This window comes from Pipistrellus hanaki (genome assembly GCF_964339955.1).
Source record: "Pipistrellus hanaki genome assembly, chromosome: 10".
NCBI lineage: Eukaryota > Metazoa > Chordata > Mammalia > Chiroptera > Vespertilionidae > Pipistrellus > Pipistrellus hanaki.
In genome coordinates, this window is record NC_140512.1 from 19,278,432 (window position 1) to 19,301,640 (window position 23,209).

The following is a 23,209-nucleotide window of genomic DNA, read 5'->3' on the forward strand; positions in this document are numbered from 1 at the left end:
AATTGTATATTGATGAGAACCTAGGAGATTCTCAGGTCTCATTGTGGAAAATTATAACCATAAGCTCAAATCTACTGGTTCCACATAACTAGTAACTGTCTAATATATCAAGGAGTCAAAATATGCTTCTGAGAAGACAGAATAGATGGCTGTGATAACTTACCACAAGCAATGTATGGAAACAGAGTAGATGGTTTACTGGCTTCCATAGCTATCTCTGGGAAGGAGACAAGAAACACTTCTGTCCCTCCCTCTTTTTTATTGGAGGAGGAAGTGTTTCTTCACTTCCTTATGAGAAGGGAATGAAAGGAGGGAAGAGACTGTCTAAAAAGAGACAATAAGCCTAAAATGGGATCACTTGTGCCAGGCCTCATACCAGCCCATCTAGATTTAATACTTAACCTAACTGTAATTTTAGCTTTCCTGAAAGGTAACCTTTAACTAGTCAACGTAGAATTACCTGGTCAATAGTAGTGAGATAATAGGCCTGACAGGTTCCTTGCCTGAAGGCAACCTTGCCTGAAACAATGCATTTTTTTGTTAAAAATTCCCCTTTTCAGACTCCTTTCTGTATTTAAAAATCTTGCATATTGTAATGTCCTTTGGAACTCTTTTCGATTAGCTATATGAGATGCTGCCTGATTCCTAAATTGTTCGTTAAAGCCAATTAGGCCTCAAAATTTACTTGGTTGAATTACTGTTATTTAACAGGATGACTTTAGCTCACTCCATCTCCTATATTATTGTTTTCCTTCACATATAACAAGAGCCTGGGTTTCAGAGTAGGACAATGAATGGGTTATTCTAGAACATTATCAAGAAAGACAGAGGGATATGAAATGGTAAAAGCTTAAAATATGGAGATGTAAGAAACTGAGGAAACAAATGGAAGAAAAGATATATCACCTTTTACAGGAGGAGGAAGAAACAAAAATAAGGAAAGACAAGAAAACACAATCTATATAGCAAAATGAAAATGTAAAGCTAAGTGGCTGAAAACGCACTCTCTCCTACTGAGAAGTTGCTGGCTGGCTATTATGATTTTCACCATTAGTAATTCCCCCAACCTGGACCTGCCTAAGACCTACACTCCATCATCAAATGCCTCAGCAGTGTCAGAGCTTGAATTCTGGTCTGTTTTGGGTTTTCATCCTAGCTCTGCCACTTTGCTTACCTATGCCATTTTGGATAATTTATTCAACCTTTCAATGCTTGTTTCCTATCTATAAATGGGGTAATTGAAGCACTTAGTGCCTAGGGACTATTGAGAGCATTAAGCTGAGATAATGTGTTAGTGGGGCTTAGCACAATTTCTGGCTTATAATAAATGCTCAATAAATGCCACGTAGTGTTATTATGTCTGTTCTTCATTTAATAATATACTCTATGAATAGTTATCCCCACACACCTTGAAATATCTGTGGAAGAGTTATTGATCTGAAATTCAAGTGTTAACCTCCCTATTAACTACTTGGAAGGACACTGCTTTTCACAGGAGAACAAAAATATTTCAGTTGTGCCTACCTCTCCCCAGTTGACCACACTCTGCCAGTTTCCTAAGATTTTCTTTTAGTCACCTCCGGCTGAGCCTGTCCTGGTACATTCTGTACTTTTAAAACTCTAAGCCAAGAAAACAAAACACGAACACGTGGGCTCACAAGCTGAGAACTGCAAGTGTAAGTGACAGGAACCCACAAACCTGCAGGCATTCACGCTGCAAACTCCACCTTGTCCTCAGGTGGTGCAGGCCACAGAGAACCCCAGAAAACAGTCCCATGTCAGCCAAAAAGCACCCAGCACTCTCACGCTCAGATACTTGAGATGCATTCGCCTCAGTCAGCGGACTGAAAATCTGGAGCCCAGAAAACAAAGAGCTCCCTGCTAAAGGCAAAATAAACACATTTCCATGGGATATTTTCTTGGATCTCTCTGCTCCTACCTTAGTGCTTACTTTGCTCTTGTTTAAAACCACATCCAAGTGGTTCAGTCCTATTGACAGAAGCAAACATACTTTTTGCACGTTTTCAAAGTGGAGGACCATGTGAAACAGGAAGGAGAGAAATGCCATTTTGAACAAGGTCCTTCACATAAGAAGGGTCTCTCAAGAATTTTCAGGAAAAGATCCCGGGACAAGCTTATCAGGCTTTTTAACCCAAGAGGGTTCCTGTTTTTAAAAAAATACACAGATGAAGAACCTGGCCCAGATTCATGTTTATGCTTCTGCAAGGTCAAGGGCTGCACTTGCAAAATAAGCCCCCTCAGGTGTGGAGAGGAAGACCCTGTTTTAGAAAGGAGTCCCTTTGTAGGTTTATGTCCGTGAGACAATGGTAACCCAAGCAAACAATGCCCAGGAAGCCAAGAGCGTTTCAGTGAAAGCCAATGAGGTGAAAGCCATTTGGATCCCTTTTGGCTGAGGCTGCCTCATCACAGAGACTCCTGAAGAGGAGAACCTTCAGTGAGGAGAAAAGTCCTTGCATAGAGCTCCTCTTCAACTCTCAATTCTACTTGGAGCCATCCTGAAGCAAGTGGGCTGAGCGCTCAATGAATTTGAGGAGTTTAAGGCTCCCTACATAGGAACTCAAACCAAGCTTATGTTTATGTTTATGTTTATGTTTATATTTATATTTATAGCAAAGCAAAAACAAAACCCCCAAATAAACAAAGGAACAACAACAGCAATAACAAAAACAACTTCTGGCCGAAACTGGTTTGGCTCCTTGGATAGAGCGTCGGCCTGCAGACTGAAAAGTTCTGGGTTCAATTCCGGTTAAGGGCATGTACCTTGGTTGCGGGTGCAAGAGGCAGCTGATCCATGATTCTCTCTCATTGATGTTTCTAACTCTCTATCCCTCTCTCTTCCTCTCTGTAAAAAATCAATAATATATATATATATATATATATATATATATATATATATATATATATATATATATATATATATAACACAAACAAACAAACAAACAAACAAAACACATTCTGCATTCACAATTTTATTTTTCCCAGCGGTGCCTGTCTGGCACACAGGTTGCTCTGTAGATTTGTCCTATCACACTTGTCTGCTCACAGACACCTTCTACATGCAAAGCTTCTGTTCCCCTGATAATCATACCTTGTAACTCCCAGTCATATCCCTTGTAACTGTCAGTTCTCAGAAGCCATCCAGACGCCCTTGAGGCCCACACCCAAATATTTGAGACATGCATGGGACCTACGCATTCAGACTGGTTCAGAGCTGGGGGCTGGAAAAAGCATTCAATCACCTGCTATGATATTGATGCGATACAGATAGGCCAAGATCCCAGCAGCTTTCTCCAGGCTTGATCTATATACCGAAGGCACAGTAGAACCAGAGTGAAACAACAGGATTTCTCGGGAAAGATGTCTGACTGAGCAGGAGCCTGGAGGACACAGAAAAATTCCCTATCAAACCTGCTCTGGATGGCAACAGGAGTGTCATTTCTCTGTGCCAGGGAGCATATTCAGATGCTCCTGGGGTAGGGAGCCACCACGAAGCATCATGGCTGCCTTCTAGCAGCTTCTGCAACCCTCACTCAGAGGCAAGGCAGATCATAGGTTTGCCGGGGCTCCTCGGAATACACAACACAATCCTTTCAACAGACAAGGTCTTGCCCTTTCTGCTTTCTACAGATGGATTCATAAAAGCATCCTCGAGCTTGGGGAGGAAGTCATGCAAAAGGAACTTGTACTTTGCAACGGTTTCTTTTCCCGGGGCATAACAGGTTCTAACCTGAAAGTGATGTACAAAGCAGGGCAAAGGCTGTTTACCGGAAAAGACTCAGTGTAAAAATAGTTTAGCTCACGAGCAGAAAATATGTCCCGGTATTTCACTCACCTTTTCACCAGCCGCATGAAAAGTTTCAGAATGTCAAATGAAATAATAGCACATCAGAAAATGACTCAGGCCCAGCTGGTGTGGCTCAGTGGTTGAGCGTCCACCTATGAATCCAGGGGGTCAAGGTTCAATTCCCAGTTAGGGCATATCCCCAGGTTGTGGGCTTGATCGCCAGTAGGGGGTATGCAGGAGGCAGCCAATAGCTAACTCTCTAATTATTGGCTTTTCTATCTCTCTCTCCCTCTCCCATCTTCTCTGAAACCATTAAAAAATGACTCAGGAGCAATATAAAAACCAACAGCTTTGTTACTGGTCACTGCCAATGTCACGTGTAGTGTCATTCCCTTAAGGCTTGGTGGTACTTGACAGGCTATGAGACATAAAGTAAGGTGTCAACTGATAAGAATAAAGCAAATGGATGACTATATACCACTTTTTGAGACTCTCTGACATTTGTATATATTCCACTTTATTCCGATAGACTGCATCGAGTCCTTTTCTAAAAGCATGAACTTATCATTAAAAAAGTATATTTATGTTATATGTAAAAATAAATCATGTTTCTCTGATATTTATATCGTACTAGATGCCCAGACCAGCGCGCAAAATTGCGCAGCCCCAACCACCCATGTACTCCACCATGCTCGTAGCCCTGCTCACCCACCCTGGTCTTTGGTTGTTATGGCATTAGGACCACAGGTCTCTTATAATAGAGATTCTTTGATCTTTTTCTAAAAGCCTAAATTGGTCACAAAAAAGTGAAATCATGTGATAAGTTAAAAAACAAAATAGCCCTGGCTGAGTGGCTCAGTGGGTTGGATTGTTGCCCTTTACACAAAGGTTGCAGGTTGGACTCCAGACCAGGAGGCAACTGATCAATGTTTCTCACATCAAAGGTTTTTAATTTCTCTCTCTTACATTCTCTTTAAAAAATAATAAACATATCCTCTGGTGATGATTAAAAACAACACTATACAAAACAAAACATGAATCCATTCACCTCCCTGGGTCTATGACCTTTGAATAAATTGTATTAGTTGTTTTGGTGACTTGTTTATATTTTTACAAACTCTACATAATATTTCAATCAGCCATTAAAGCTTTGATATATGAATCTTGTAGTAGTTTCCGGTTCAGTTAATACTGCCTTCCAGGACATTATTACTAAATAACTTTCCCAGGACTAAGGCAGAAACTGGCTCTGACATTTAGCCTTTGTATGCCGCATTTCCTTGTGAGCATTCTGCTCTAAGGTGGACATGCTCGTACTGGGATCAAAGTCAAGATAATTCTGCTGTCCTCTCTGTGATTCCTGGTCAGGGTACATGTCTGCTTCCAAACTTGTGTTTGGACTTTTTAAATTTCTCTTTCAAATATTTACAGCCGAGGAGCAGCTGGTACTGTTGACTTGCTTGCTGCACCTGTAGTTCTGCTTTGAAAGGCATAGAAATGGATTTTTTCCACGAAACATGAATTTCTAGAGCTGAAGTTTGCCTCATCATTCATGGGTATACAATACATCAAGAGCAGGAAATGGGAAAATGGCATCATTAGCGGACTGTTTATGCTCTTCTCTTTTGCTTGCCTTTAAAATTAATCATTTCCTGTTCATAACTCAGTAATGAAACATCTTCCTCCAAAGATGAATTAACTGGAAAGCGCATTGAGGAATTCAAGGCTTGTAACATAAGCAGCTGAAGCCTCTGTCCCCAATGCACCTGAAGAATAGCTGTCAGTGGAAACTGTACATTGCTGGTTACCCGATTTACGTCAAAAATGATTTCCGAGCCTGCCACTTAGGAAGCCATTTGACCATTAGCACTTGGTGAAAAAACAATGTCTTTGAATTTTTCATTCCCTGCATGTGCCCTGATCATTTCAGGAGCTGAAGCTTGAATCTGGCCCATTTGTATCTGAAGAAGAGCCTGTGATTAGGTTACAGCTCTACCTTCCTGCTAATGCGGTCAGGTTTTGATACCAGTCATGGAATCCAGCCCTCTTCTTTAATTTCAAGAGGGTGTGTGTGGGGAGTAGAAATCCAACAGAAAAGCAAAACCAAACCAAAATAGAAATACCACCACCACCACCACCATCACAACAACAAAACCCATCCCACCAGAAACTTGTTGGAAGCAATGAAATACAGAAGTCTGGGGAGGTGTTAGGGCCTACACTGTAGGAATGAAATAATTAACATTTTGTATAAGATAGTCCTGTTGCAGAAAGTCTCTCAGTTTCAGTTTTTTCCTTCCTTCCTTCCTTCCTTCCTTCCTTCCTTCCTTCCTTCCTTCCTTCCTTCCTTCCGTCCGTCCGTCATTTCTTTTTTTCCTTTTTTCTCATCGATTGGTTGCCTTCTGTATGTGCTCCAATTAGAGATAGAACCTGCAACCCAGGTATGTCCCCTGACCAGGAGTAAAATCAGCAACCTTTTCCTGCATAGGATGACATACTCAACCAACTGAACCACTCCAGCTGGGCAGCTTTTGCCTCTTTTTTTATTTTATCCTCTCCCTTTCATTCCTTCTTCTTTATCCTCTTAGTAGCAAACCTCAGACCTCCCCTTTCCTTAAGCAAAGTAATTCAACTCTCTTCAGTATCTCCCCATGGCAGTGTTAGGGCTCCCTCTTCATATCTTTGCTTATTAAGATCTTCAGCAAAAAGAAAGGGTCCCCTTCCCTTGGAAGGCAAATGTGATTGTCATCCTTAGTTACACAAACTTTTCCTCCAAAGTCTTTGCTTCTCCTTTGGTTCTCCTTAAATTCCTCACCAGCTTAAGGCCCAGTTCAGTCAAAGGAAGCAGGGTATTCCCTTCCCATCTAAACAAATTCTCTCACCCCACAGTCCTCATACTGATAAAAGACATCGTCCCTACCACTCTGTGGTAGAGTTTTGTACACTTATTTTATATGCTTCCTATTGATTGCAGTTCATTTGAGGATGGGTTTCATGTGGTTCACACCAATTGTCTTCTTTGTACAAATTGGTTAAATTGTCTTCCAAATTGGTACACGTGGGGGAAATTAATTAAAAAACCTGATAGATTCTTCTCTTGTTTCATTTTGGGTAAATGTACAAGGTGATTCTTAAAATGACCTTGTTTCAAAATGAAAACGGTGAATCAGTAATTCTGCTGTAATTATATATCTGAAATCCCATCTACACCCTGTTCTGCCTCCTAAGTGGATTTCAGATTTGCACGGGAAACAGATTGTGCTTTGCTGCTGCATTTACCCAGTGGATTTGCCAGTAATTTAGGAAGTTTGGCAAATAGGATGCAGTGTAACTTGTAATATTTATTTGCTCTCTCAGCTGATGATTTTAATCCCAGAAATAACAAGCTCTGACAACAAATTATTGATATGTTTTGTGCTGTTTATCAATATTTACTTAGATTTATTTTGAAAAAAAAATCCAAATGGGGACTATTTAACATAATTGAGCATTAAAACTGTTTGATTTGGTATTCATTGTGTGTGTGTATGTCTGTGTGTGTGTGTTTTAACATACATTTTAAACACAGAAGCTATTAATGCAAACCTGTTTGTTGTCACCTACAATAGAATATTAGAAAGAGTAGTTTACCAGTATTCTTTCAGGAAAAAGCAAGTTAAGTGAAATAGATTTTTTTTTTTTTTTTTGCTATTTTAATTTGGAAGTACATTTTAAATAAGCCAAATAGATACCATATGGCTGTCAGTTACCTTGACATTGAAGAACAATACATGGTGCATATCCTATTTCCAGTCACTGAACAGTGAGCGTATGGCCTGTATTTCCCTTTGTGACAAATATTCATTATTAAGCTTTAGAACACTACTAAGCTGAGTTATATCAATGAACATATACTTTTTAGATTCATCACTTGGGCTCTGTAACATATGTTTGGAAAGAACATTTTTGAATGTTTTGAAATTTCTGTGGAATTATAACACATAAATAAAGATAAAAGGTAGTGATATGATTTACATTTGACAAAAATAGGTTGGGGTAGTGATGGATGATAGATCCCCCCTTCCTCCAATTGATGGATGGATGTAAACTCCACCTGCAGCCAGACATTCCTGAGCACTGAACCACCAATCAGCACCTGCCAAATACCCTAAGCCCCCGATTCCAAGTCCCTAGGTCCCTAATCATAGGCCTTACAGGAAACCACCAATCAATGTGTGCTGAGTGCCCTAAGCCCTGTCCCCTCTCTTCCTTCCCCTTAAAAGTGCATGAACCCTGGCCCTCGTCTCTTTCTCTGGAAGCAGCTGGCAGTAGTACTCTTCTCTTCAATAAAATCTGTGTCCTGGCATCCTGGTCTCTGGCCCCCTCTCTGTTTCATCTTTCAATGGAAGACTGGGAAGTTCAAGATCCTCCTTCCAGGTTATGCCTCCTGATCTCCTTCTTACTTATAACCACCACTAGAGCAAAGCCTAATCATTAAAAAAAATTTTTTTTTTTAAATCCTCACCTGAGAATATGTTTTTCATAGATTTTAGAGAAAGAAAAAGAGAAAAACAGGCAACTTGGTTATGTGCCCTAAGAATCAAAACCCACCACCTATTAGTGTACCAGAGGACACTCCAACCAAGTGAGCCACACCAGTCAGGGCATCCTGATCATTTTACTTTACTAATCTCTATATGCCTGGAATATAATAAGTCCTTCATACAGTATTTCTTAATGAATTAATTCCAACTATTCTTCTGTTGCAATATAAGACTAATCCTTTATTACTAAAGCCATTTTGGTACCTTTTCCTCATTTCTATAGTTAAGAGAGAGAGAGACACACACAGAGAGAGAAACATCAATGATTAGAGAGAATCATTGATTGGTTGCCTTTTGCACACCCCCTACTGGGGATCAAGCCTGAAACCCTGGCATGTGCTCTTGACTGGAATCGAACCCAAGACCCTCAGTCCATATGCTGGTACTCAAACTAGCAAGGGCATCTGATATGTATTTTTATTTTTAAAAAGATTTTTCAAAAAATTTGTTTTTCTCGATTTGTGCAACTAAAAAAAATACTATAGGTTTGACTTCTGATATGATGATACTTTTCCCTTTTGTATATAACGATTAATGGTGATTTTTAGTGGGAAACAAAGCAAGAGAGTAGGTTAAAAATATTTTCACTCTGGTGTATTTGAACACATGCTCTCAAGACTTAATTTTTATAGCTCTTAAAGTTGTCTATGAGGGAAGTGTCTCATTTCAACTGGGAGAAATAAAATGTGGGACTCTCCAAAATAATCAAAAGATAACCCTGGCTGATGTGGCTCAGTTTGTTAGAGTGTTGTGTCTCGGGTTTGATCCCCTACCCTGGTTGGCAGTAGTGTGGGAGGCAACAGATTGATGTTTCGTTGTCTTTCTCCCTTCCTTTCCCTCTAAAAATTGATGAATATGTCTTTGGGTGAGGATTAAAAAAAGAAAGAAAGATACTTGATGAATATATAAAAATAAGAATCTGAACTGAGCAGAGGAGTCTGAGCCGAGTAAGAGTCTCACCAGTTTCTCATGCAAAAGAAACTAGATGTAAATACCAGTGAGTCAGTGATGCAAATAATTATGTGTTACCTCAAAGCAAAATGTGTACATCCAGGTGATCTTTTAGTTGTCTTCAAATAGTACCAATTACAGAGGCCCATTCAGATTTTGTTACTGATAGAGACCTGTGCCAGATGGGTTCTGTGGGCCCTTTGAAGTCAAGCTCTGGAGCTCAAAGTGGGCAACCAGAGAAGCAGCACTTTTACAGAAACATTTTGAAGAGGCTCATTATAGACTCACATATGAACTAGAAATGCTAAGTTGCTAATAGTTTTCTCACGGTTTTGCTCTTGAAATGAAGCTTCAGCAATTTCATCTAATTTTAGGCATCCCAATTATGCTCATAAGCATGAAACAACCAGGCTGTGACTACATACTTAGCAGCAGAGGAGTTACAAAACTCATCTAAGTTGTGACTATTATACCTAACTTCAGGTCAAAGCAATCAACCGTGGCCCATTATAGAAAGCACCGTTGGCAGTCTCTCCGAAGAATCAGTCATTTTGATTATCCTATGTGGAAGATAGCCCATCAGTTACAACAAATTTGTCATCAGAATGATTCTGGAAAGACTTTGGCACTACCCAGAAAGACACTATCTATATATCCAAATATAGGGACAATATTTGGTGTTATAATGCTGATACATGCTATTAAAAAAATTCAGCTAGGGCCCTGGTCAGGTAGTTCAGTTGGTTATAGCATCATCCTACCCAATATATCAAAGTTGCAAATTCAATTCCCAGTCAAGAATCAACCAATGAATGCATAAGTGGAACAACAAATTGATGTTCCTCTCTCTCCCAAATTAATAACTTTTTTTTTGTTTTTGTTTTTAAATGCAGCGAGGGAACCTTATTTATTAACAGGCAGTTGGAAAATGAGTTCCTCAAAGCAAGAATGTATCAAGTCTGGACTTAGTATTGTACACCATTCTAAGGTCCAGGGCTAACACTGCCACTGTACAGGCCCACTTTCAAATAGGTCATGACATACTCTACCCTAGCTTTCACAAACAAGGTGCCATTTCAAAAAAAAAAAAAAAAAAAATCTCTTATAGTATAAAAATTGGACATCAAAACAAGACTATGTCATGTTACTCCCATAATTCATAATCGTCACCTGAGGATATTTTATAATTGATTTTTTCAGATAGAGACGAAGGGTGAAGGCAAGGGGGAGAAGAAGGAAAAGCAGGAAGGAGAGAGAGAGGGAGAGGGTGAGGGTGAAGGAGAAGAGAGAGGAGAAAGGAGAAAGGAGAGAGGAGAGAGAGAAAAACACCTATGTCAGAAAGAAACATCAATCAGTTGCCTTCAATGCACACCTTGACCTACAACACATCAAAATATTCCAACCAACTGAGTCACACCAGCCAAGGCCATAACTCATACTTTGAACAATAATTTATATATGTGTATGTATGTGTTTATATATGCATGTGTATATGTACAAACTAAAATACAGACTCATACCGACCTCTATTAGCAAATTGCGGATCATGTATAAAGTTGAGAATTAAACATATGAGAAGAAGTTAGGACAGATAACTAAAGACAAGCTTTATCAAAGAGTTAGTTACTCATAAAAAAATAACATACAGTTTCATATAGAGTGAAATCTTTTACCAGGCCTTTTAACAGTGTGAATGATTCAGTAAGTAAAGATATATGTCAAAGGACAGCTGATTTGGCTTAAAATCAGCCACTGAACCCTGTGATTACTGGACAGTTTTAGATATAAATGTTGTTCTCTTTGAACTTTTTCCCTAGTCTTGTGATTTCATTCGGCTACCCTGGTGTTCCTTCCCATCACTATCACTGGCAAGTGGCTCCTATGGCAAATGGCTCTGACAAGCAGCTATGGAGACATGTAGTGAGCTTGAAAAGCAACTGTATGTTTGAACTTGGGAGAACAATGTTTTCCATACTTTGGTCATTAATATGCCACTGTCAGGATTTTTGGTTCATCTGTGTGCCATCACCACTATTGTTTACTTAATATTTTTCCTTAAATCGATACACAATCTACACTAATAAAAGAGAAAGATGCAAATTGACCATATCTTCGTGACACCCACCAGCCAATCAGGAGTGAGTATGCCAATTAACCCAACAGATATGGTGGGTTAATTTGCATACACAGGCGCTGGGTGGCCAGGGGTGGGGTGGGCAGCATGGGAAGGCAGAAAGGCGGCTCAGGCTGGAGCAAAGGTGGTGCCGGCAGCCAGAGGAAGGAAGGCCCATTCTTGCACAAATTTTTGGGGCCCCTAGTTAAACTTATAAAATATCAACAGAAGATTTTGTGCCACTACATAGAAGAAAAAACAGTAAGCCTCAATGTAAAAGCAAACAATAATAAATATTAGACAAGTGTTTAAAACCAATTTCACTAGATTTTGACTAGATCCCAGTGTTTTCAGAAAGTTATAGGTAGGTCTCGTCTTTGTGAGTTTAGTTTTCACTTGTGGCTTAGAATTACCATGTTAAATATTGATTTTGTATAGAATAAGCACCTATACTTATTATAAACAGGCCTTTCTATTCTTTACATCCAAATAATTGACTTTAGAAATATTTTGATGAGCTTACTACCATAAAGAATATACATTTCTAATATAATGCTGCATTAGAATGAAGGATTTGATGTACTATAAACAGCCATTAATATCTGTTTAGAGGTGATATAAACATGTTATCACCAAACTGAGATTTTCAGACTTGATGTTTAGTATGACTAGGTAATCAGAAGAGATTAAACATTTTTTTTCTCACGTGATTTTACTTAATTTGAAGCTGCATCTGCTTTACAATTAAAATCACTGCTCATAGTACATTCTCCATACATAGGATAATGCGGAATTAGGGGGTTATGCCTATAGCAATTGCCACACAAATGAAACTTCATACCTTTTTTGGATAATTATGAATATATCTGATTCATTCAGGAACATATTCTTTATGGATGTCAGTAGAAATAAAAATTTTAAAAAATGTTAGATTGTCCCTTAATTTCAAATTTCCCGTGTTAAAATTTTTTTTCATACTATCTTCACAATGTGTTATAATTCCCTCCTCCTATATTACTTGTATAAGGACTACATTTTCTTGAACAAAAGACAATACTGATGCATACTATTCATGTCATTTAAACAATACTAAACTGTTTTTGGTATTCAATCCTAGGAATTCATTAAGATGCAGGACATTTTAAGAAATATTCCTTTACATTATTTATAAACTTTATATGCCATTGGGGCAGAATAAAGGGGAAAAGAAAGGTCTAGTTAGAAATATAAAACACGGAAAGATATTCATATCTTGAAATCACTGCATTTAGGGATAATTTAATCAACTCAAATAAAAGTTCTATGACTTCGCCTTCATTAGTGAGATGACTAAGTTGGATACAGCATGCAAAAAGCACAGGCTTCACTGTGATGAAAGCACTTTTTAGACAGGATGCTGAAACCTCTATGAGTTTAAAGAGAAACAGTCTTAAGGAGATTGTGTCTGTGTGATTAAAACAGGTCTTTATTAACTTGAGGGTGCCAAGATCATTTCTCCCTTTCCTCACCTAATTTTCTTCTTTTTGCACTTTTTGTCAGTTTTGTTGGCACAGATGGCAAATAGTCTCAGCATTGGAAGGGGAGTCATTTCTGCAAGGTGACAATATGATTAGTGATGCTAGGACTGAAACTAAGATCACCCCAGCTTTCTATCTGCTGTGCTTTCTACCATAGGTAGACATTCATTCATTCATTCATTCATGCAATACCTGGTCTGGCACAGTGACAAGTTCAGGTAGTGAATAAGTGACCTGGAGAATCATGCTGTCTGTGATCACTTTATTATGATAAATGTAATAGTGGACACAATTTTTACCTAATGCTAGACTGTATCTGACAAGGAAGAGAAAAATAAAAGGTCGTTATTTCAGTAGTGAGCAGCAGTGGTGAAATGTTGACATCAATGTCATTTCTAGAAGTATTTCTGCATTGGTCACAGTGAAACCCATTCAGAGTTTCAGTGAAATCATCATTTTGGTGGATTACTCTCTGTTAGTTTAGTTACTTGGGATGCTTCACAGTGTTCAATATTGATTTAATAAATCAAAAATTATCAGTGAAAAATAAGCACCTATTTTTGTGGGATTACTGTTCTCCGTATCTGAATGCATGCTACTTCAGAACTTTTTTGAGGAGTCTCCTACCCTACGAACATACATTTCTAATACTGAGTTAGAATAAAGGGATTCCTCTTAATACTTAGAATGCAGAGAAAGAATTAGAAGGGTCTTGTTTTATAATCTACTTAAAACAATTAATTGAGGGTATTAAAAGAATGCCAAGTCAGCTCTGGCTGGTGTGGCTCAATTGGTCGGGCATTATCTCAGGGACTAAGGGGTTGCAGGTTAGATTCTGGTTAGGGTACAGGCCTTTGATCGCAGTAGGGGGTGTGCAGGAAGATTGACGTTTTGCTATCACATGGATGTTTCTCTTCTCACTTCCTCTCTAGAAGTCAATTAAAATACTTAAAAAAAAAAAGAGAAAAGAATCCAAAGGACTTTATAGTTTCTGACAGTAGACATTGAGGAAGGAATTAGTTGATTGAAAAGTGCCCTGTGAGGATGATAGAGGCAGTAAGTGTGATGAGTAGGAGAGTACACGCTAGACTAGACCCTAACTGGATTCTAATCTGGATTTTTACTCCTTAAGTAGTTAAGGGATCTTGCGAATGTTATAATCTTCTTGTACCATGGGAATAATAATAGCATCTGCCTCCTAGGCTTGTTGTGAGAATTACTAGTAAATGAATTTCTATGCAAAGAGCTCGGAACAGTCTGGCATAGAATAAGCGTGTTGGCACACTTGGCAATGCTTGTGGTAGAGTGCCTTTCCTGGATTGGGGACTTCGATACACCAATGCACATTGTGGAAAGTCAACAAGGTGACTTACTATAGAATTTCCCACAGTATTTGGTCTTTTGCTGAGGAACATCATTTTAAGACCAATGAATGTTCCCTTAGGATATATGCTTAGAAAATACAAGGCGCTTAAAAATATTTTGTATAGTTAATGGAGAGTCACATTTTTTTCAGAGGATCTTGATGTAAGAGTTTCTGTTTATTTCCGAGATTCTAGATCTGGTTGAATATTTAGGGTAGTTGATATAACAATACTTTTGTAACATGATGGTATTAATAATGATGACAATAATAATTAACATTGTTTATCCAGGTACTGAGCTGAGTGTATAACATGTACTATTTCATTTACTCTTTCATAGCAAATCTATGATGTTTTTATACAAAATGGGGGAAAAAAAACCCCTAAGATTTAGAGGTTAAATAATTTGTTCAAATTCATAATTTGCATAATCAGAATGTAAATCCAGTTCTATCTGGTTCCAAAGTTCATATCTCCAACCAGGAAGTGATGATGCTTCTATCATCCTCACAGGGCATTTTTTTCCCCAAAGAATGCAGGTACTTTTATTATTATTATTTTTTAATTGATTTTTTACAGAAAGGAAGGGAGAGAGATAGAGAGCTAGAAATGTTGATGAGAGAGAAACATCGACCAGCCGCCTCTTGCACACCCCCTACCAGGGATGTGCCCGCAACCTGATGGGAATCGAACCTGGGACCCCTCAGTCTGCAGACCGACGGTCTACCACTGAGCCAAACCGTTTTCTGCCTCACAGGGCACTTTTTGATAATTATTATAATTAAAGGAGTAAGAGTAATATGCATTAAGGGGTTTGAAAACACTGAGTATGAAGATAGGGTATCAAAAACAGTATTAAAATTATGCTTATGATGTTTTTGTTTAATTCTGTGACTAAAACAGCACACTACTTAGGTACTAGTGGTGTTGAAAATAAATAGTAGGCAACATGAAACAAAGATTCAAAATATAAAAATGTACTTTTTTCATGGAAAAATTACCAATCAAGTGTTATTTGATTAATTTTGAAAGGAAGATCTAATCTTTTATAGGAGACTTTCTATGCAGGACATGCAAACCAATTATACTTTTAACAATTATACTTTTAAGAAACATGGAGAAAAACTTAAACACATGTACAAGAGTACCAGGGAGCAGAAAAAAAATAAAACAGTATACAAATATCTAGTAATTTAAAAATGACTTAAGTCAATACTAAAATTACCAAGAGATTAAACCAAAATATATAAATTTAATGTGAACATTCAAATGTAGGATGTTGTTATTGTTTATTATTATATTTTTATGTTTTAGAAAATAAGATCTTTGCAATCCATTGCATATCAATATCTAACTGCATTTCTTCTGAAAAAAAAATAACCTTAGTTTTTAATATCAAAACTAAAACAATAATTTTTATTTGTAATATATACATGTCATCATGCTCACCTTAAGCTGACTATTAATAGCCTGTTTCCTCCTTTCTTTGTATTGTGAGATTTTACTTTAAAATTTGAATGGATAATCTTACAATGTCACAGCTCTCCTGGCTGCCACATCCAGACCTCAATCTGCCAGATCTCCTTTGCATAATGAACACATATGAACCTTTCCCTACAAGTACAGCAGATAAACACCCAGGTACTGCGGTGACAGGTGCAATGCAAATACCCAGATGGAGGAACTGGAAGACTTCATTAACACCATATAATCTCACTAATGGTTGACTCTTTGAGGGGGAGGAGAGCTCTTTCTTCAGGGATAAAAGGAAAGAAAGCAGGTGAAGCAAATCTGTATTAAGAAATCACTGTTTCCCCAGCTATCTGAAGCCAAGAACCACAAACAAACAAAAAAACAAAAAACAAACAAACACAAAAAAATAAACTCTGCATATGTCATTTTTTTCTTGCAGTATTGACCTTGGGAAATAGTTCCTCTTTCTCCTGATCTTTTCAGACAGTCTTGTGCCATTTCTCTTTTGCTTTCTACGCATCCCCCGTGAGCTAGTCAACTCATTCAAATGTCACTTACCTTCAAATGTCACTTACATGCTTCATAGCCAAGACCCTCCTCCTGACCTGCAGATCCCCATTGGGTATCCAACGCAATGATGAATACTTAGGTGTCAGGCAATATGATAAGCCTTTTGTAGATATATTATACAATCTATCAAAACATCTCTAGGGATCAGTAACATTAACCCCGCTTTACATTTGAGGATAGGCTTTTTTAGTGATCTGGAAACTCACACAAATGTAATCCCTTTAACATGGCATTTGTTTGAATATGTTGATAGTTTTGATATTTCTCCTTGTCTTGTTCTTCTCTTTCACCATGGACATCGTATCCACAAACTCAACATTCTGGATGAACATATCTGAGCTGTCAATGGTAATGTGCCCCATCTGACCTGTCCATCATTCTCCACATGTGCCCATCATTCTCCACATGTGCCCTAACCAACAGAGCACAGCCTATCTGAAAAAGCTACATTCGGTATGGCCTAACTACCCGATATTCTGAAAAAGGCAAAACTATGGAGGCAATGAAAAGAATAAAATTGAATCAAACATCTCATGATCTTGTTGAAACCATGATATACTATTATTTTCAACACAAAAGGAATCACAGAATAAAACTACTAATTGTTATTATTGGCAAATGAATGAAAAGCACTGCTCTATAAATGCCCTTTTTTATTCTGAAGAGTATGTTTGTGTATATGTGTTTGTTTTTATGTGTGTATTTGTGTGTATATACCTGTGTATACATACATATATCATATATCCTTTCCCATTTTCTATCTTATATGAGTAACAATCTATAATAATAAAAGGGTAATATGATAATTAGACCAGATGTCTTCCAGATGTCATTCCAGGCGTCCTTCCTGATGAAGCCAGAGCTGGAGGGAAGCCTGCCCTGGTCACGGGTGCCTGTGGGCAGCCTGAGGGAAGCCAGCCTGAGTCCCAGGTGCTAGAGGGGGAAGCTGGTGCCGGCAGACAGGGGAAGGAAAGCCTACCTTTGCACAAATTTCATGCACTGGGCCTCTAGTTGAATAATAATAAAGGTAAAAATTAAATCTTCTGTACAGAATATATATTTGTGTTTATATTTATATCTCTCATGAAGAGCAACCTATTTACTAGTTTTGTCAGTGGTGTATTTCTTTGTCCTTTGCTTTTCTCAGAAGTGGGAAGAAATTGCTGGTCAGAGATTTGGTCTTTTTTATGGTTTGCATTTAAAAAGAAAAAAAACCCTAAAAATTAAAATATAAGACCAACTGAAGATATCACTTTGTCTCTGGCATAAAAGTAAAAAATAATTTTGCATTTTTAGGTAATGAAATTATAATTAAGAGCATTTTTATATTTCACAAGTAAAAATAGGAACTGCTTCCCACTTCTACCAATCTACCATGTTTTGAAAATATATTGATATTAAAATTCTTGTGATATTTCAAGGACTTTTGAACTGAATCAATATAAAATATTTCATTAGCAGATGCATAATGACCTGCAGAGTGGAGAAAACAATTAGAAGCAGAATCCTTGCCATCTTGTGATTACCTAGTAGCACTTTGTGTAAACGTTGGTGAGCAGATAGATAGTCCTGAGCAAAAGGTAGTATTAATACAGTTATGGCTCATTTCCCTTTTTAGTCATATCTATGAGAGTTCTAAAAAATGAAGTCTTTAAATTAATTATAAATGCAGAGGCCAAATGTGTAAAACCTCTTAAGAGTAAAGTTATTTTCAATTACTTCACACTTATACATTTTGGAAAATATATTGATATGAGACATATTCACTAATTTAATATTCCTCTATTTTCCTGTTAAGTGAGCACTGTGAGCAGTAGAGATAAAGATTACTTTAATTAAGTGTGCAATGAATCCCATAAAACTTAATTGAATACTTTATTTTCACGTGTACATTTTCACTTACTCAACTGCTTTTCAGCCATGTTATGTATGAGTATTTTAAAGCTAATACTTCAAAGAATGAGCAAAGACTTTAGGAAAATTAGTGCTTTCAAATTCTCTATGGAACTTTGGAATGACCTTTAGGTTTTGAAAAGGTGAATGTTTCACATTTCTCTAAGCTGACAAGATAAACATACAAATGTATTTTTAAACAAAATCAGTGTTTAGCCACAGCTATCTTGGTAAATGCCAAGATAATGATTGCTGCAGATTTTACAAACAATGAATTTTCACTAATGGACATCTACTGCATTGCTTCCCAGGGCATCTAATTTTGCCTAAATTCTCTAATATTTTCAGAGAGACACCAAAAAATATAACCCTTTGATATCCAATCCCTAAATAGCTGGCATTCACTTTGCTTATTATGGAGATATGACATTATGTGGTTACATACATACTCATTCAAATAAATTATTCAAACATTCCCAGAGTTGTTTGAGAGTTGGTTGGCTAGCACAAAGGTTTACAGGCTTATGACAGCAAGAATCTGAGTGTATGAGTTAGTGAAGAGAAGTTCTCATCGTGAAACTGCCCGTTAGTTTTATATCGTTTTCCTAGGTTTAGCAATCAGAGGAATTCTGTACTTAAATGCATATTTATTACATCCAGACAAATACAAAATACTGATTCACAAAGTTTGTCATTTTAAACTAATGGTTAGTTATTTTGAACATTCTAAAGGAGTATTTATGTTGTTAATGATATACTTACAAACCAAATATTTTCATTTAAATCACCAACATATGGCACAGATAGAATATGTGTACTGCACTCACTGCACACACTGCACACCTACCTACCTTATTTCTGTCTTGTTTATTATATTTTTTTCCAAATAAAGTTGACATTTAATATTATGTTAGTTTCAGGTGAATAGCATAGTAGTTAGACATTTCTATAATTTACAAAGTGATCTCCCAATAAATCTATCAATAGTACCCACCTGGCACCAAACATACTATAAAATTATTGACTATTTTCCCTATGCGTTATTTTATATCCTGTGACTGCTTTGTAACTGCCAATTTGTGCTTATTAATTCCTTCACGTTTTCAGCCAGTCCCTAAGTCCACCTCCCATCTGGCAACTATTAGTTTGCTCTCTGTAGCTATGAGTCTGTTTCTGAAATAGACTCGGCCATAAAAAAGAATGAAATCTCACTATTTGTGACAACATGGATGGACCTAGAAGGTATTATACTAAGTGAAATAAGTCAAAGACAAATCTATAATAATAAAAGCATACTATGCTAATTAAAGGGGGCAGCCAGACGACCTTCCGGACAAAGCTGGGGCTGTGAGGGCCAAGACAAGCCCCCGCAGCTGTGAGGGTTGAGCCCCTTACACGAATGTCGTGCACTGGGCCTCTAACATCATATAATTCACTGATCTGTGGAATCTAAAACAAACAAACAAAAGAGAAACAGACTCATAGACGCCTTCCTATCTTTCTATCTTTCTTTGTCTCTCTCATTTTTTCTTCTTCTAACAACCTGTTCATTCACCTCTCTTCTTGTCACCCCCCATTTCACTTTTTCTATCTGTTTTACCATCTTTCTCTCATCTTTCTGTTTACCAATTATTTCTACATTCAGTACATATTTGAGAATTTGCTCTTTGCTAAGAGGTGGGCATATTACTATATTAAGTCACTAAAGAAATAGTTTTAATTCTTTAAATTTTCATAAATTAAAGATCTTCTAAGAGAGGGTTTGGTTTATATTTTAGAGAGTCATGTAACTAACTGAGGAGACATTAGGAAAACAAAAATCCACAAGGAATTAGATCCTGAGACATTTTATGTGTGGGGTTGTCTATTCCTCTTGGTTGGAAGAATCACATTTATTCAGTTTTTCTGCATTTTAGTATTTTGTGTTTGTGTAACATTAATTTCTAAAATATTGTTTAAAGTACAGTAAGTTTGTTTGCTGGTACAGCCTAAAACAAAGATTTTTCCTAGTTTTGGATTTATGTGTTGTTGTTTTTTAATCTCAATGAAGCAAAATAATATAAAAAGGAAACAAAATTTTAAATAATCATAATGTGCAGTTAAACAATTATGCTATCAGGTATGATTTGAAACTGATTCCCAAGCACCTATGATTAAAATTTTTGAATAAAAAAGATATTTTAAGCACAAGTTTTGCAACAGTCAAATTATTTTGCGTAAGAGACTTTTGCTTGTGTGGATACATCTGGTTTAAATGAAATGTGAGACCTCATGGTGCAGTGAGTACCCATTGTATACTTTTGTTTAAAAATCAATTTTTGAAAAAAATATATTATTGTGCCTGGTCTACACCATTCATATGGATTCATTTTTCATTCTTTCTCACTCAGAAATTTCTCCTGTGTCCCCCTGGCTTATTTTTTACTCTAAATCTCGAAAGAAGACTATGCTTATCAAACAAAAACCAGTATGAAAAAATTGAGTTATGAAAACCAAGAATGAAAGTGGCAAAAGATGGATAGACTATTGAAATCAAATAGCAGAATGAAGGCATAAAAATAAAGACAAAAAATATGTCATTATTTTGAGATAAACTTCAAGTTTTCTTGATGTAAGGGAACAAAACTTTAAAATAGAACATCAGAAAAGCCAAAAAAACAAGAACAAAAAAAGAGAGAAGGAAAGAAAGAAAGAAAAAGAAAAGCCAAAGAACATATAAGCATGCATAGCCCATGGACAAAAACAACAGTGTGGTGAAGATCAGGGTGGGGGGGACTGAGTAGAGATGGGTAAAGAGCGGGAGGATGGGGGGCATCTGTAATAGTACCAACAATATAAAGTAAAAAAGAAATAATGATAAGAAAAAACCTCAAGGCATTTTAATATTGCAAATTAGTTGCCACATCTAGGAGACTTGTAATAGAAGTTAAAATTACTGTATATTCTATTAAATATGAATAAAATGCCTGGGATGTAAATAACTGATTCAGCAGGAGCAAATCAATGGCCATAATGTTAGCAGAAATATTTTTTCAAAATGTAATGAAAAGCCCTTACCAACTTGTTTTATTAAATGAATAATGAATTGTTCCCAAAATATACAGAACCCAAATCTTCCTTGGATATTTGCATAAACTGTAAAGCTACTGCATGGAGGCTGCATTCAAAGTCACAGCATGCAGGGATTAGGGAGCAAAATGTCTCCCGCCTTGAGGCAGTATGGTTCCAGGAAATGCAGTCTTTGGTGTGCTGAAGGCAGGGTTTCAAACATAGCAAGCATATTCCGCCATCATTCAGCACACACACACACACAAAAAAAAATTATGCTGCCCAAAAGTTTATATAAAGTTTCTAAAATTGTGGGGCAGGTGCATTTAAAATCAGTTATGGAGCTAATAAAATCAGAGATGGAGCTAATAGAAAATTAAGAGCTCTATGGCTAGAGTTAAATGGCTACTTATTAAAACATTTATCTGGGGCCCATTTTGTATTTTTGGGAAAACAAAAATAATTTATCCTCGCACTGGAGGTCTGCGTTGAGAGGGAGGGGCCGTGTCCTAAGAGATGTGTGGAGAAGGGCTGTTGGCGGCCCAGGGAAGACAGATGGAGAAGCTGTCTGCAGAAAACAGGCCAGAGAGCCACGAGGCACTTGCAGCATTACAGTGTCTGCTGAGGACTGCTTGTGATAGGAAGAACAGACTATGGGAGAGATATATGCATGAACATAAGAAGACTTCAGAGAAGATTTCACAGATTAAAGATAGTAATATTTAAAGAAGTTTTTTTTAAAGTTCCTGGGCTGAGATATTAGAAGAACCAATCCAGGGGCAGGTAGTATAGATCCAGAGATGTGGAAGCATCAATCAGACCATCAAACCTCAGAGGGAAGGTAGGGCAGGCTGGGGTAATGGGGAGAGATCAACCACAGGACTTTCATGCATGCACATAAGCCTAACTAATGGACACAGACACCAGGAGGGTGAGGGCATGAGTGTGTGTAGGGGGGCAGGTGGTCAATGGGGATAAGGACACACGTGTAATACCTTAATCAATAAATAAAAAAGCTTTGTCTTCACTCCTTTCATCCAGATTTGTTCTAATCAGAGTCACCTGAGGCCTTGTACATGAACACAGCGACTTGCACCGAGAAGTATAAATATCTGCTAACTATATGGCCTTTCTAGAAAATTAAACACGTGGGAGCGAAGGCTGTTTAAGGGGAGAACAAAGTCATCAGAACATCATCCCGGGAAACCCCCACTGGCAGGTGCAGGTAGTTTGGCGTGGAGAAAGTGATGAGTTAGAGAAACTGGAAGTAAATATGAAGAGGATTTTGCTCAGGAAGCAAAAAAAAAAAAAAGATGCGCCATTATTTTTCATGTGTACTATGCATAATAAGTAGTATTTTAGTCATTATTGTATTTCTTATATATAACAAAGTAGAGTGAAAGAATGAAATAAATGTTTCTAGAAAGAGTGACATAAACGTTTGTTGGAGAATAGGAAGGAAATAAAGGAAGAAAGGAGAAAATAAAGCAAGAAATAAAGGTGGGGGAGCAGGAGGGCAGAAATGGATGAACAAGACTGAGCTCATCTACCTAATGTCTCATTTATGTTTAATGGGAATTGTGAAGTTTATCAGTGGTAATATAAGAAAAGTGCTTATTGGAGTATCTGGTATGCTGGAAACATTCAAGAAATAACTGAAAATCATCATTATCATCTTTGTCATTGTCATCATCATTATCAATGCATTGGAGCGTTTTTAACAAGGGTACCTTAAATGCTTTGGTTGGCCACGACCTACTAATATGTTTTGAAAATCTTTCTCCTGTTTCAACCTACCTCAGTTTAGCTTCTAGCCACTGACACTCCAAAAATCCACCCCAGCCAAATTTACTAATAACGTATTTGTTGCAAAATCCAGTGGGAAATTTTTC

At 37.3% G+C, this 23,209-nt stretch overlaps 1 protein-coding gene across 8 annotated transcripts in view; it reads right to left on the reverse strand.

Moving 5' to 3' along the window:
- MAGI2 (membrane associated guanylate kinase, WW and PDZ domain containing 2) overlaps nucleotides 1-23,209 on the reverse strand; it is a 1,098,541-nt gene that overhangs the window by 395,818 nt on the left and 679,514 nt on the right. For 2 of the 8 annotated variants that reach the window (XM_084897037.1, XM_084897038.1), the window contains exon 6: nucleotides 3,261-3,398. The exons of the other annotated variants lie outside the window; for them this stretch is intronic. In XM_084897037.1, coding sequence (XP_084753163.1) covers nucleotides 3,261-3,398 — 138 coding nt within the window. The remainder of the gene's footprint in view (nucleotides 1-3,260; nucleotides 3,399-23,209) is intronic. 8 annotated transcript variants of the gene reach the window in all.